Here is a 14,814-nt window from a genome sequence, read left to right on the forward strand (position 1 = left end):
ACTCTTGAGAGTCCCTTGGATTGCAAGGAGATCAAACCAGTCAATCCTAAAGGAAATCAACCCTGAACACATTGGAAGGACTGATGCTGAAGCTGAAGCCCCATTACTTTGGCCACTTGATGTGAAGAGCTAACTCATTGGAAAAGACCCTGATGCTGGGAAAGACTGAAGGCAGGAGAAGGGGACGACAGAGGATGAGATGGTTGAATGGTGTCACTGACTCGAAGGACATGAGTTTGAGCAAACTCCAGGAGGCAGTGAAGGACAGGGAAGCCTGGCGTGCTGCAATCCATGGGGTCACAGAGTCGAGCACGACTTCATCAATTGAACAACAATAACAAGCCAAATAAATAAATATTTTTTTAAAAAGAGCCAGGGGAACAAATGAACACCCACTTATAAAACAATCGCTGTATGGAAAACAGGCAGCAGTTTGGATGCAGATTTAAATCTCATGAACAGCAACAAAAGCACTTGCTCCAGCCAGACACACCATGTGTCTCTGCTCCTGCCAACAGCTGTCCCCTCCCTTCCCCTCCAGTTTCCTCCACTCCAGTAAATCTCTCCTGTCATCATTTCATATAAAACAGGCTCCAGTTCTGTCAGTTCAAATGTCTGTAAAACAGGAGTATGCAGATGACACCACTCTAACGGCAGAAAGCGAATAAGAACTAAAAAGCCTCTTAATGAGGGTGAATGGGGAGAGTGAAAAAGCTGGCTTAAAGCTCAACATTCAAAATACTAAGATCCTGGAATCTGGTCCCATCACTTCATGGCAAATAGATGGGGAAAAAATGGAAACAGTGGCAGAGTTTATCTTCTTGGGCTCCAAAACCACTGTGAAGAGTGGCTGCAGCCACAAAATTAAAGACACTTGCTCCTTGGAAGAAAAGCTATGACAAACCTAGATGGCATATTAAAAAGGAGAGACATCACTTTGCTGACAAAAGTCTGTATAGTTAAAGCTATGGTTTTTCCAGTGGTCATGTATGGATGTGAGAGTTGGACCATAGAGAAGGGTGAGCACTGAAGAATTGATGCTTTTGAACTGTGGTGCTAGAGAAGACTTAAGGGTCCCTTGGACAGCAAGGAGATCAAACCAGTCAGTCCTAAAGGAAATCAACCCTGAATATTCACTGGAAGGACAGATGCTGAAGCTGAAGCTCCAATACTTTGGCCACCTGCTTCAAAAAGCTGACTCACTGGAAAAGACCCTGATGCTGGGAAAGATTGAGGGCAGAAGGAAAAAGAGGGTGACAGAGGATGAGACAGTTGGATGGCATCATAGACTCAACAGACATGAGTTTGAGCAAACTCAGGGAGATAGTGAAGGACAGGGAAGCCTGGAGTGCTGTAGTCCTTGGGGTTGCAAAGAGTTGGACAGGACTTAGAGACTGAACAACAACAATTCCTCTTCAGAATCCATCCATGAAACCGAGGTTTCTATTAGGAAAAGGACAGAATGAGGGATTCCTTATTGCAACGTGGAGGGTAGTTTCCGCCTGTTGGATGGGCCAGCATCACTCACCATCAGGCATGCTGGGGCCAGGGTTGATGAGTGTGTCCAGTGTACAGGGCCCCCTGGACGACATGATGGCAGGGAATCCCGGGACCAGGCTAGCAAAAATCAGCACCTGCTCTTCTGCACAGTTCGTCTGAAGTGCTTGAAGCCACAGAAGAAACAGCCGGATTCCTTCACATCTTATCTAAAAACAAAACGAAAGGCAGCAAAATGAAACAGGCAGTCATACTTGTATGAGTGTACTGCAGTGCAGCATTGGTTCTGAGGGACAGATCTAGAAGCCCAAAGCATCACTGAAGTACTGCACCAAGTCCTCCCCTGGGTGACCAGGAAGCAAGGACACTGCAGCCCAGCACGAGGGTCGGAGGGGCTGGGCTCCAGTGCAGCCTCAACCACTTTCTAGCTGAGCTGTGAGTGTGGAGGACCACTTAACTTGTCCGTGCCTCACCTCCCCAGCAGTGAAGCAGGGGTGATAACAAAGTTTATCACCAAGTGCTCGTATACGGTGAAGTGGATTGGAACTGCCTGGATCACAGTAACTGCTACCTAAGCATTTCCTAGTAGTTGCATTTTATTCCTTACAGCAATGCTGTAAGGTGTCATCAACGCTCGATTACTCATGAAAACCATGCAAAGAGAATCTTGCTCCGGATTTACACCATGCTTTGGATAGAACCTGTCAGGTCACTGCATTATACACAGGTACCATGTTCTTGAAAGTCAGAACACTTAGAGCTAAAAGGGCCCCACGGACCTGGCTGAGGGGGACAGGCAGCCTCTGGCTTCCCTATCCTGTTCTCCTGATGCCTTTCCCTGGCTCCAAATAGTCGGCATCACCCATAGAAAAACATCAATACAGGCAGATGTGACCTTTTTCCTTCTCTGCACTTAAAACTTTCAGCTTCATCCCATTCCTAGAATTCATAAACACAGGTAACTCCATTTTTATATCCCTAAATGGCTGGAAAGGTGATGTCAATAAAAGAGATTAAATAAGCAAAAGAGATGAAAAAAAAAAAAAATCAGACACAGCGGAAAGATGTAGTGAGCTCCGAAAGCAGGCAACTGAGGGGCTGCCTGGTGCCTCTTCAGTGACACCAAAATGGTGCTAATTTCTAAAGAGCCAGGGTTCAAACCAGGCCCAGGGTCTGCAGGAAAGTAAGAGGGGAGGAGAGATGGAGGGAAGGAAGGAGAGGAGGGAAGAAAGGAAAGAAGGGAGGAAGGGAAGGAGAGGAGGGAAGGAAGGGGGAAAGGGGATGGATGGAATGAAAGGGAGGGGGGAGGGACAGAGGGAGGAAGGAAGAAAGGGAGTGGGGAGGATGAGGGGGAAGATGGAGGGAAGGGAGGGAAGAAAAGCTTGGTTGACTCCCCAGAGAAGTCAAATACACCAAGACAGACACCCCATCAACTGTGATCCCTGGGAGCCCCTCTAGACAAGCCCTGGACTCACCACTGCCCTGCCCTGCTCACACCTGCCCAGCAGATAAGTGGTGACTTTGCTGAATACATAATGCGATTCACTGCCAGACAAAAAAAACATATATATCAGGGCTAGATCCCCTGGAGAAGGAAATGGCAATCCACTCCTGGACTCTTGCCTGGAAAATCCCATGGATGGAGGAGCCTGATAGGCTACAGTCCATGGTGTTGCAAAGAGTCAGACACGACTGAGTGACTTCACTTTCACTTTCTATGTATATCTAACCAAATTATATCAAATTTAACAAGAGCAAAGTTTCTAGACACTTTGATAAAGTCTCCAATTTTTTAGGTTAACTGTATTTAAAGTAAAGTGAAGTGAAGTCAAAGTCGCTCAGTCGTGTCTGACTCTTTGCAACCCCGTGGACTATACAGTCCATGGAATTCTCCAGGCCAGAATACCAGAGTGGGTAGCCATTCCCTTCTCCAAGGGATCTTCCCAACCCAGGGTTCAAACCCAGGTCTCCCACATTGCAGGCGGATTCTTTACCAGCTAAGCCACAAGGGAAGCCCAAGAATATTGGAGTGGGTAGCCTATCCCTTCTCCAGGGGATCTTCCCGATCCAGGAATTGAACTGGGGTCTCCTGCACTGCAGCTGGATTATTTACCAACTGAGCTATTAAGATAATTAAATATAAATAAGGTCAATAATAAACAGAAGATAACAACCTGGTAAGTTTTAGCTATAAGACCATTAATTAAAATAGAAAGGAGAAAATACAGAAAAATCGTGAAACTATAGACAGTTCATCTCTTTTTTTTCCAACAAGTAAGAGAGCATGAACCTATACAGTTTGAGTGGTTAGGGGCTGTTTAAGCTAATATAAACCCCAAAATATATTAGCTTATTAAAGGCACACACATAAATTAAATAGCTATGAGTGAATTATCTTCCATAAAATATACATCCTGGTTTCTCTTGCTACTTATGTTTCAGGGTCATAAGTATTATTCCAGTATTAAACAGTATACTGTCATTTTAAAAGGCACAGTCATTTAAAATAAGCCAATTTTAACCTAAATTATAAGATCAATCTGCTGCAAAAAAAAGAATAATAAACATTCGAGAGTAAGGTTCTGCTGCCCTTTTTCTCCACAAGCATTCTCAAAAATAGCAAAAAATGATTCTGAGACAACTATAGCCTTTAACAAGATTACTGGGGTGTACAGAATCAGAAACATTAGCTCTGAGGCTTAGGCAGGACCTGGGTCAACCCCTTCTCTTTCCAACGATGAAGCTGAAGCAGTCAGCACCTCAGCTGAATAGCAGAATCAAAATCAGAACGCAGGATTCCAAACTCCCAGTCCCAAGCCACTTTCTCCTGATAAGGTTGAAAATGTCTATCACAGTAAATTATGATGTAAGAACAAAAACTCCAACAATATTTGTCATATCATTTCTCAATAAAAAACTGAAACTAAGTTAAGTGGATTTTAAAGAATTTTTTTTAATGGCTTAATGCTGTCATTTTATGGTATGAATAAGTTTAAAAGTAATGAAAAAAGCCATTACATTTGCATCTAAAATAAATACCTTAATAGAATTTCCAGTGTGTAGAAGCTTCTTTAAAGTTGAGCCTGAAAGTTTAAAAAAATGAATTAGAAATGGAATATATGAATACATATTTAAGATCTATTTTTAGTTTTAGAAAGAAAAAATGTGCTTATACCATTTTTCAAACATAAAAGGAAGAAGGCTGACCTTCAGAAGCAAAGCAATGTCACAGAAGGAGAGATGTTTTCAGGATAAAAGCATTTTAAGTATGAACTTCTCCAAATTCTTTTAAAAGAGTCAAAATGATTGATAGTAAGGTAACCTAAATGCCCACAGTGGATTGATTATGCGAAAATGTTTCTGTCAGGCACAAAATGAATGACTTTTTTAAATCTCTAAAGGAAAACATAATATAAAACTATCGCTCACAAAACATTTTTACAAGAACGTTTTACGAATATTCAGGACAGCATGCCGCTCTGCTTGCAATGACAACCACATTTATGGTTTCAGTCCATCTATAAATCACCTTGCAGAGCACTTGGGTCACTGTCGAGGAGAGGGACTCAAAAGTTTGGTCAGAACTACTTCAGCCAAGAGCAAAACCACGGAGTACAGCCTATGGGGCGAGAAGGCTCCTCAGGAGGATGGAGACGTGTACCTGTGACCCTCTAGATGTGTCCATGCCTTTAGCATGGAGACGGCTTGGCAACCCCACCTCAGTATCACATGTGGCCCCTAAATGAGGTCTCAACCTCACAAAGGATATAATCTTTAAAAATGAGAATATACTGGAAGTCTTAAGCTTTTCTTCCAATTTTTTGAGAAAAAAATATTATTTAGATTTCCTGATGGAGAGTTTTGTGCAATATTTTAAAAATGGATATCACTTTCCAACACCAACGTAGTTCGAAGAAACAGAGTCAGTGCCTTGACAATTGCTGCAGGTTGTATCTATGTGGACATGCATGTGCACTAAGTCACTTTGGTCGTATCCGACTCTTTGCAACCCCATGGATTGTAGCCCACCAGGCTCCCCCGTCCATGAGATTCTCCAGGAAAGAATACTGGAGTCGGTTGCCATGCCGTCCTCCGGGAGATCTTCCCGACCCAGGGATCGAACCTGAGTCTCTTACATCTCCTGTATTGGCAGGTGGGTTTTTCATCACTAGCACCACCTGGGAAGCCCCATCTATGTGGACAGATACACAAATATCAGCTAAATGCATGCACTTTAGGAATTCATTAGCCAGCTAGTTTTCTGAAGGAACTTTGTATGACGGCTGTTACACCTAATGCTGGGCTCAGAGGAAACTCACCACTATCATGACTAGGCTGTAGCACTAGATTACCAATGGTTTGTGATTAAATGAGGAAGTGCCTGCTTCCCTCTACTCCTATCACCAAAGCACGTCCAGTGATTTGGGGTTCAGAGTCAGCACTGCCTGGGTGGGGCTCTTAGAGCTGAGGCTCAAGTGCCTATGCTAACGGACTATCTCTCCCACACCCACCCGTCAACTGGTCCTCATCCCTCACCTCCCTGTTCATCTTTTTTTGGACAAAGTCCATTCTGCCCCCGTTTAGTTTTTGTTTCATAATGCCTTGGGGGACCTGGTGATGCTTGCCAGGTCCAGCAGACACCTCACCTCCCAGGAGATTGGGGATGAAGTCTGCACAGACAGCTCTCTTCCAAGACATCTGAAAAATCCACCGTCTTACAACACATCCTCGGAAACACTTTCTCCAGTCATTGTGTGTGACCACTGGGGATTGTCAGTCCTTCCCCATCTTGAAATGAGCCCAGCGTTTTTATTTTAAACTTTCAGCCTACCCATAATTGCCTGTATCCACTCTTCCCTGCACAGGGAGGAGTAAATACATATAAAAAGGACAGACTTTACAAAGAGACACAGGGAATCTCTGCTCCATTATCTGTCAATAGTCCCCTGCTTTTTAAAATCATCCTGTTAATTTGTTATAGTCCAAAAGAAAACTAATATATATTTGATCTATTCCATCCTGTTGTATTCAGAAACTCTCAGAACACTTTTAAAATAAGAATATTATAAAGAAAAATGTGTGCAGTGCAGGCACATATCAGAAGGTTTCAACATGAGAACCAGGGAAGAGGATCCGAGATCCTTCCCTGGCCACATTAGGTACTTCTTTGTTTGTTATTTATTTGGCTGCACCAGTCTTAGCTGTGGCATGCAGGAACTATAGTTGAATCATTAGAAGTCTTAGTTGCAGCTTGTGGGATAGTTCCCTGACCAGGGATTGAACCTGGGCCCCCTGCAGTGGGAGTTCAGAGTCTCAGCTACTGGACTACCAGGGAAGTTCCCACATTAGGTATTTCTTAAAGACCCTAAGTTCACAGAGATATTTCTACTTTTACTTTACCATTACAAAATCCATTTCATTCTAACTTCAAAAAGTTTCTGTCTACATATCATTCCTATTTGGATGTTTAAACTCCTCATTCAAACTATAATTATCCCCAACCCCATCACTGCATGTGTCTTTTCAACCCTAATGATTGCCACTAGATTGACACATGTGTAAAAACAACAAATAAGTACACTAAAGTAGTTGAAAAATACTTAAAAATTATAAAGCTCTGTATTGAAAAATGAAAAAGTATTAAAACTCACATTAGCTTAAATGTTTATCACACAGAATGTATTGTAATTTTACTTTCCTGACTTCAATGGAAGCAAATTAATCACTGCTTTCAAAAATCTACTTCTTGGCTTATCTCATTTTCGACTGCAAGACTTTCAATGCTTCAAAACCTCTTCCAATGAAGTGGCAATCCTTTAAAGGTCTTTAAAAGATATTTAAAAGATAACAAAGACATTTTGAATCTAACATTGACATTATAAAATTCTTCTTTATTTTTAATTAAAAAAAAAAAAAAACACCTCCCTGTGTGTGTGTGTGCATCATGCCTCAAACCAATGAATAAGCAATGGCAGTATGACACCAGAGGAGCGATAAGAACATGGAGAAACGCCAAAAGGGTGGTGCACAAGCTCTGCTGAAAGTGCCAGTGGGGCAAGGGCACAGGACCTCCCGGCACTGAAACATCGAAGAAAGGGGAGCAGCAATCCACTGGAGGAAACTGGCATTAACAATTTTCTCAGAGTGAATCAAGGGCCTAAATGTGAAACATACAACTACACAATCTCTAGGAGAAAACACAGATCTTTTGCGATATTGGGTTAGGCAAAGATTCATCAGACAAGACACCAAAAGCAAAATTCATAAAAGTAAGATTGATATCCTGGACTTCATCAAAATTAATAACATCTACTCCCTGAAGTAAACTATTATGACTGAAAAGACAAACCAGAGATGGGAAGAAAATATTTCCAAATCATATGTTTGATTAAAACACTTATAACCAAAATATGTGAAGAGCTCTTAGAATTCAGTATTAGGATGAAAAAACATCCTCAACTTGAAAAACAGGCAACAGATTCATAGATACACTTCACCAAGACATACAGGTGGCAAATAGCACATGAAAAGACGCTAAAGATCACGTAGTCATTAGAGAAATGCAAATTACAACCACAATGAGATACCACTACCACTAAAATTAAAACTCAGATCATACGAAGTGTTGATGAGAATGTGGTGTAACCGGAACTCTCACACTGCTAGCAGGAATGTAAAATGGTACAAACACTTTGTTAAACATATGTCTTTATATGATGCAGCCACTTCATTCTCAAAGATTGGAAAACACGTGTCCACACAAAGACTTGCATGCAAATGTTTATAGTAGCTTTATCTGTAGCCAAATACTATTAATAGAAACAACCCAAAGGCCCATCATCAAATGGTAAACTATGGTATCTCCATGCAATGGAATACAGTACAACTCAGAAGTTAAAAAGAATGAACTGTTAATATCTGTACCAACACAGATGCATCTCAAAATAATTATATTGAGTGAAAGAAGCCAAACAAAACAGGAATATACTGCATGATTCTATTTCCATAAGACTCTAAAAAATCAAGCTATAGGCCAAAAAGCAGACTGGTGTTTGCAGATCAGGGGACTAAGGGGTGACCTGGGGAAGGGGGCAGGGGTGGTCAGAAGGAAATTCTTGGGAGTGATGGCTATATTCATCATTGTGATGGTATCCATGGATGCACAGGTGTAGACCCGTGATTAAACTTATCAAATAATATATATTAAGCATGTACAATTTGTTGTATGTCAATGATAGTCCAAAAAAAGGTTTTCTTTAAAAAAGTAAAAAAAAAAAAAACCCAGCAGGTAGCCTGGAAATGATTGAATGACAGATCAGTGGGACGGAGGCTGTGGTTAAACAGAGATGTGCGTCATGACAAGGGTCGGAGGAGAATCAGGAAGCCACGGAGGGTGAGGGGTCACGGGGCTGATGGGTAACTTACCAGGAAGGAAAAGGACTGGGAGAGAGTGAAGCCATTTAAAAAGAAAGCAAGTGGGCAAAAGATCAGAGGACACGCTGGCAACAAGGAGGGACAACGTAGCATCCTCAAGAGACAGAGGTTTCCATAGAGGGGGTGGTGGATAAGGTCAGGACTTGGTCTTGCAGGAAAATAAAAAGGCCACAATCTCATCCCCATCCTCTGAGAGAGACAGAGAATAGTCAGAGAAAACCTGGGTTTCAGCAGTGTAGGAGACTGCAGGGCTGTTCCTTAACCCAAGAAGAGAGCTTCCAGAGAGCAGAGGGGTGATGGACGAAAGACACTGGGAGGGCACCGTGTGAGCTGACATGGCATCAGGCCCAGCCAGCCCTCGGCGGGCAGGCTGCACACAGGTCCCCGGAGTTGGCTCAGCCTGGCTGTGATGCACCCTGAGAGGGTCCTGGTGTGAAGTCCACGGGGAGCTACTGATCCCTCGGGAAGAGCGGGCTCTGGGTGACCTGACTGGGGTTGGGGGAACCAGGAGGGCTTGTCAGACTCAGACTCCTGAGGAGTGAGCCATAGAAACTATGAGAGATGAGTCTCAGAGGGTGTGTTCCCAATCCCAGGCAAATCTGGGGCCACTGGGTAGCCCGGGGGCATGACCAACACGAATACTCTTAAAAAGTCATCAGCCCATTTGCAGTTTAATTATGTACCTGGTTTTTATACTATCTACAAGAAAAATCTAGTTGAACAAACTAGATTCAACGACTCATATATAAAATCCCTGCACGAATTTTGGCCATGTGTGAACATTCACTGATTGAGCCTATACCTTTAAAGCCCAAAGTGTATTTTTTTTAATATTTATTTATTTTTGGCTGTGCTAGGTCTTCATTATGGTGGGCAAGAGGTACAGAGAGGTGTAAAAATATGCTACACACACACACACACACACACACATATATATATATATGTAGAATTACAAATCCACAATCGCTTATTGGCGATTTTACTAGAAGAAATATACATTAATTAAAATTTTTTGTAATTGTTCTTACCTATACTCTGGTAATGCCATCGAAAGAAAATTCGTTCAGGTAGAAACTGCAATATTTTCTATAAAAAAAAAAAAAGGAAAATTAATATGATGCAAAGAGAAAATAAACAACAAATGAATGAAGTTACACATTTTCATGACAGCCCATAGTACATGCTATAGATCTATATATCTCTACACAGAGGGCTTCCCTGATAGCTCAAGTGGTAAAGGATCCATCTGTGATGCAGGAGATGCAAGTGACATCGGTTGGATCTCTGGGTCGGAAAGATCTCCTGGAGAAGGAAATGGCAACCTGCTCCAATATTCTTGCCTGGGAAATGCCTTGGACAGAGGAGCCTGGCGGGCTACAGTCCCTGGGGTTGCAAAGAGTCAGACATGACTGAGCAGGCAAGCATGCAGCATCTCTATACAGATGTATTTCAGAAAAGGAAAAAAAAAAAAACCACTTTGCAATAGCATAAATTTCACTTTATCTTGGACCCCTATGAAACAGTCTCTTTCACTTGCCCCAGGCAAGCTTCCTTCCCTGAATGTTTTAAAGAGATTACTACCCCAACTTTAATTCTCCCTAAAAGAAAGAAAAGGGAAAAAAATAACGGAAGGGATCACTGTAATTATATCACAGCCATTGCTTAAATAGAACAAAAATAACCTGTCAAATGCCAGATTCTCTAGGTTTTCTCTTTTTCCCCTTCCACTTCCCATTTCCATTAAAAGCATCACCTGTCTCCAGACAAGAAACAGAATTGGGAAGAAAGATGAACAAAGAGGGTGAGACCTTACTCCGTGGAATAAGGAAATGAAACTGGTGGCAAGGATTTCTTGAAATTAAGAGCTAAAAATTAGTTTTAGGATAGTAGTTATGATCCTCTCTCCTCCCACCATCCCTGGTAGATATAACAAAGAACCTTTACTTCTTCTGATTCTGATTTAATTAAATTCTATAGTACCCCACAATTTTCAAAAGTTTCACACACAGGATTTCATATAATCCCATAATAACTCTTCTCCCCCACCTCAACTCCCATATTGCAACCTCCCCTCTTCCCTTTCCCCACTGGCAACCACTAATTTGTTCAATATATCTATGAGTCTGCTTCTTTTTTCATTCACTAGCTTATTATATTTTTTAGATGTCACATATAAGTGATGTCACACAGTATGTGCCTTGTCTGACTTATTTCACTTAGCATAATGTTCCCCAAGTTCATTCATGTTGCTGCAAATAGCAATATTTCATTCTTTTTATGGCTGAGTAGTATTCCACTGTGTTTGATGGGAGGGTGTGTGTGTGTGTGTATATATATATATATATATACACACCTTCTTTACCCACCATCTGTCAGTGGACATTTGGGTTGCTTCCATACATTGGGAATTATAAATAGTGCTGTTGCCTTTTGTGATTCTTTAACTCATACTTTCTCTTTTACTGAAAAATTTACTACAGTACGTGTGCTCAGTCATGTCTGACTTTTTGCGACCCCAAGGACCATAGCCTGCCAGGTCCTTCTGTCCATGGAATTCTCCAGGCAAGAACACTGGAGTGGGCTGCCACTTCCTATTCCATCTACAGAGGCGAGGTTCAATATGTTTGATAACAAATGAATAATGATCCTTGTAGGCTGAGTTCTCTGGAGAACAGACCCTGCATGCAGTTAAGAGTGCCAGTGGTTTACTGGGGAGCAGCCTCTGTGAAAGAGAAATGAGGAAACAGAGGAGCCCCAGACCCCCACTCGGAGCGTATGGCCCCACAGGAGTCCGGGAGCAGATGGCCTGTTGGAGGAGCCCGGGTGCCTGAGGATGGCCAGGCCCCCTCACTGCAGCCTCAGTGGGTCACTGGCTGGGGACATGATGGGAAGAGCGTGGCGGTGGCTGGAAGCTGAGGACGGCAGCCTTGCAGCCTGGCTGGAGGGGACATGAGCTGTGCATCTGTCTGTCTGCTACAGCTGTCTTCCAGTGACTACTTGGAACATTCTCATCGTATCGAGAGGTTGAAGGCCTAAGAGAAATGACCCTACTACTTCTGCTGGCTTTGTTTCTCATCAGCTGGCTGAGGCTTCACAGGCAGCGGAGCCCAGCATTGTCTCCTCCTCCCATCTAGTCCTCTCTCCCCAGCTGAGGGAACAGCAGCAACTGGGTGTCCTCTTGGGTCAGGCTTTCTCCTCCAAGGGCATTTGGCATCCCACCTACATTCCTGACCAGGGATCAAAACCGTGCTCCTTTCACCGGAAGTGCAGAGTCTTAGCCACTAGACCACCAGGGAAGTCCCTCCAGGATTCTCTTCTGGTCCCATCTTGCCACTTAATCTAAAAATTTCGTACAGCAGATTCTGAGAAAATTAGTCTCAAGAGTCAGGGTAGAGTTTATCTCAGACAAGATGAATGCGTGGCATGCCCACGGGCTCCTCAGATCTCTGTCGTCGGGAAACCATCTGGCACTGAATTGTGCTTTTCAACCTTTCAAAATACAGATAGATTGCTCTTCTTGATTTAGGTTTCCTTTCTTAGGAGGCAACAAAGAAAAAAATGTCTTTATTTTTGCTGCTGCTGTTAACTTTATTTTTTCCCCCTTTATGTTTTTAAATTTTAATTGGAGGATAATTGCTTTCAATATTGTGTTGGCTTCTGCCATACATCAAAATATAAAGAAAGACAGCGACTACAGCAAAACGGTGGGCGAGGAGTGCTAGGACGCTGCTGGTGGGCCACAAGTAGCCTCCAACTTGTTCCGAGGTCAGGCCTGACATCGTCACCACTTCCAGACAAAAATTTTCAGATTTCCAAAATGGATGGACTTTAAAGATATTCAAAAATCAACTCAGTAAGGTTTGGATAAGAAATACCATGCCAAATATCTGAGCTACTAAGAATATTCCCAAACAGACATAATATTACACAACTCAAAGCTGAACTCACCCACAGAGATGCTTTTTGCACTCAAATATAGCAAGAGTCATTTTTTATGCATTGAAGCCTACGAGGTCAATAAAAACAAAGCCCCACACAACTATCTGTGCCTAAATGCTAAGCCTGTCCCTCAGAAAGCCCCAGATGGAGCCTACCTCTGTGGAGGCCAATACAACGTGGCATTGCTGCTGCAGCCAATATTCTAAGCACCACGACTGTGGATGCCACAGAAGCTATTGACATCTTGTTTGCAGTTTCACTGGAGAGCAAAATTTTAAAAAATGCAGGAAAGCCACACAGCGTGAATAAATATTACTTTTCTGAAAGGCACATGCTGTAGTTAATGCTTGGTGCTCAGCTGCATCTGTATGGTAATCCAACACAGCACACTCGAAATAGAAATTAGGTCTTACTACTGATCGGCACCTCGGGGAATCTGTCATTCTTTTAAGTGATTATCCACAGCCCCTTTTTTCTTCAGAACCTACTGCATGACCAGGAATAATGTGAAATGGAAGCTGCAGTTTATACAAGATGCTATCGTGTACTTTAAAACTGCTGATCTTCGTCTAATTTGTATGGGAAACTCCTTTTTTTCTTGCAAATCATTCCTAGATGATTGCAATGTATCCCAGTAGATTCACACCTGATTTTGATTCCACTTAGAAAAGGAGGTCAGTGAAGAAGGAGGAAATGTCACATAATCACCGATGCGATAACGTGACCAGTTAACTGGTCAACAATGACCAGTTAAACCTGCTCTGTGCACACAAACAGAACATGTGAGCAACTCTCCCTGAAACCAGCCGCGAGGCCCAGGGTGCAAGGTGAAGAAAACACTGACCAGAAAACACAAAGTTCAGTGTGGAGGAACAGAAGTCTTACTTAGTCACATGGCCTTTTGAGTTCAGAAAACTTAGGATGAGACAGAGCAGGTGGCTTTATAGGACATGTCCTGTGAATGCCACACGTGCTTTGGTCTCAACAGGACCCCATGGGCAGGAGCCAGATGGCCTGGAGAGTCCCAGAGTGATCTACAAAGACAGTGCCATGTTCAACCACTCAGGGCCTGGTCACCACTCATCTCTCACTAAAAATGACTATCCAGTGCAGACAAAATAGTCTCATCGAATATTGGGTGTCAACATTTGGGACTTTGAAATTTAAGAGAAATGGAGCTAAAATTAGGAACGACAGAATCTTAAAAATAAGGTACCTACATTTTGAGTTTAAAAGGTCATGCTTTTCTTCTTATCCATGTACCCTTCTAGCTAGTCACTCACCCTGCTGTTAACTGAGCCAGGAAAGCACAGCTCTGTCTTCTTTCAGCCTCTTCCGTCTTTAAGACCCAACTCAAACATCACCTCTTGAGAAGGGCTCACCTCAACCACCCCTCCACCACATCCCTCCCCAACATGACAGGCACCAGCCACTCCTCTAGCAGCTGCTGCGTTCCTAGAGAGAAGACCTCCTATGAGCCATCTTAGGGACCCCTATGAGTGACTTAGCACATACACAGGCACATACAACAGATACAAAGAAATGCCCAAGTTTAAGGTAGGTGCTCATAATCAGACATCGCAGAAACTCAGAACCCTGACAGCAGGCGTTTGACAAAGAGAATAGAACTGGCTTTCCCAACGTTATGTGTGTGCACGCATGCTAAGTCACTTCAGTCGTGTCCCACTCTGTGCGACCCCATGGACTGTAGCCTGCCGGGTTGCTCTGTCCATGGGATTCTCCAGGCAAGAATACTAGAGTGGGTTGCTATGCCCTCCTCCAGGGCATCTTCCTGACCCAGGAATAGAACCCACTTCTCTTACATCTCCTGCATTGGCAGTCAGGTTCTTTACCACTAGGGCTGCCTGGGAAGTCCCTGCCCAGTGTTACAGTAAATCTTAATACTTGATTAGATTATCACTCAAAAGGCAATACTTTTCTTGG

General features: G+C 42.9%; 1 protein-coding gene across 1 annotated transcript in view; it reads right to left on the minus strand.

Moving 5' to 3' along the window:
- Window positions 1-14,814, minus strand: part of RALGAPA2 (Ral GTPase activating protein catalytic subunit alpha 2) — a 261,082-nt gene that overhangs the window by 203,920 nt on the left and 42,348 nt on the right. Inside the window, 3 exon segments of the mRNA XM_055544102.1 lie at window positions 1,529-1,706; window positions 4,537-4,580; window positions 9,960-10,017. Coding sequence (XP_055400077.1) covers window positions 1,529-1,706; window positions 4,537-4,580; window positions 9,960-10,017 — 280 coding nt within the window.

This window comes from Bubalus kerabau, chromosome 13 (assembly GCF_029407905.1).
Source record: "Bubalus kerabau isolate K-KA32 ecotype Philippines breed swamp buffalo chromosome 13, PCC_UOA_SB_1v2, whole genome shotgun sequence".
Lineage (NCBI taxonomy): Eukaryota > Metazoa > Chordata > Mammalia > Artiodactyla > Bovidae > Bubalus > Bubalus kerabau.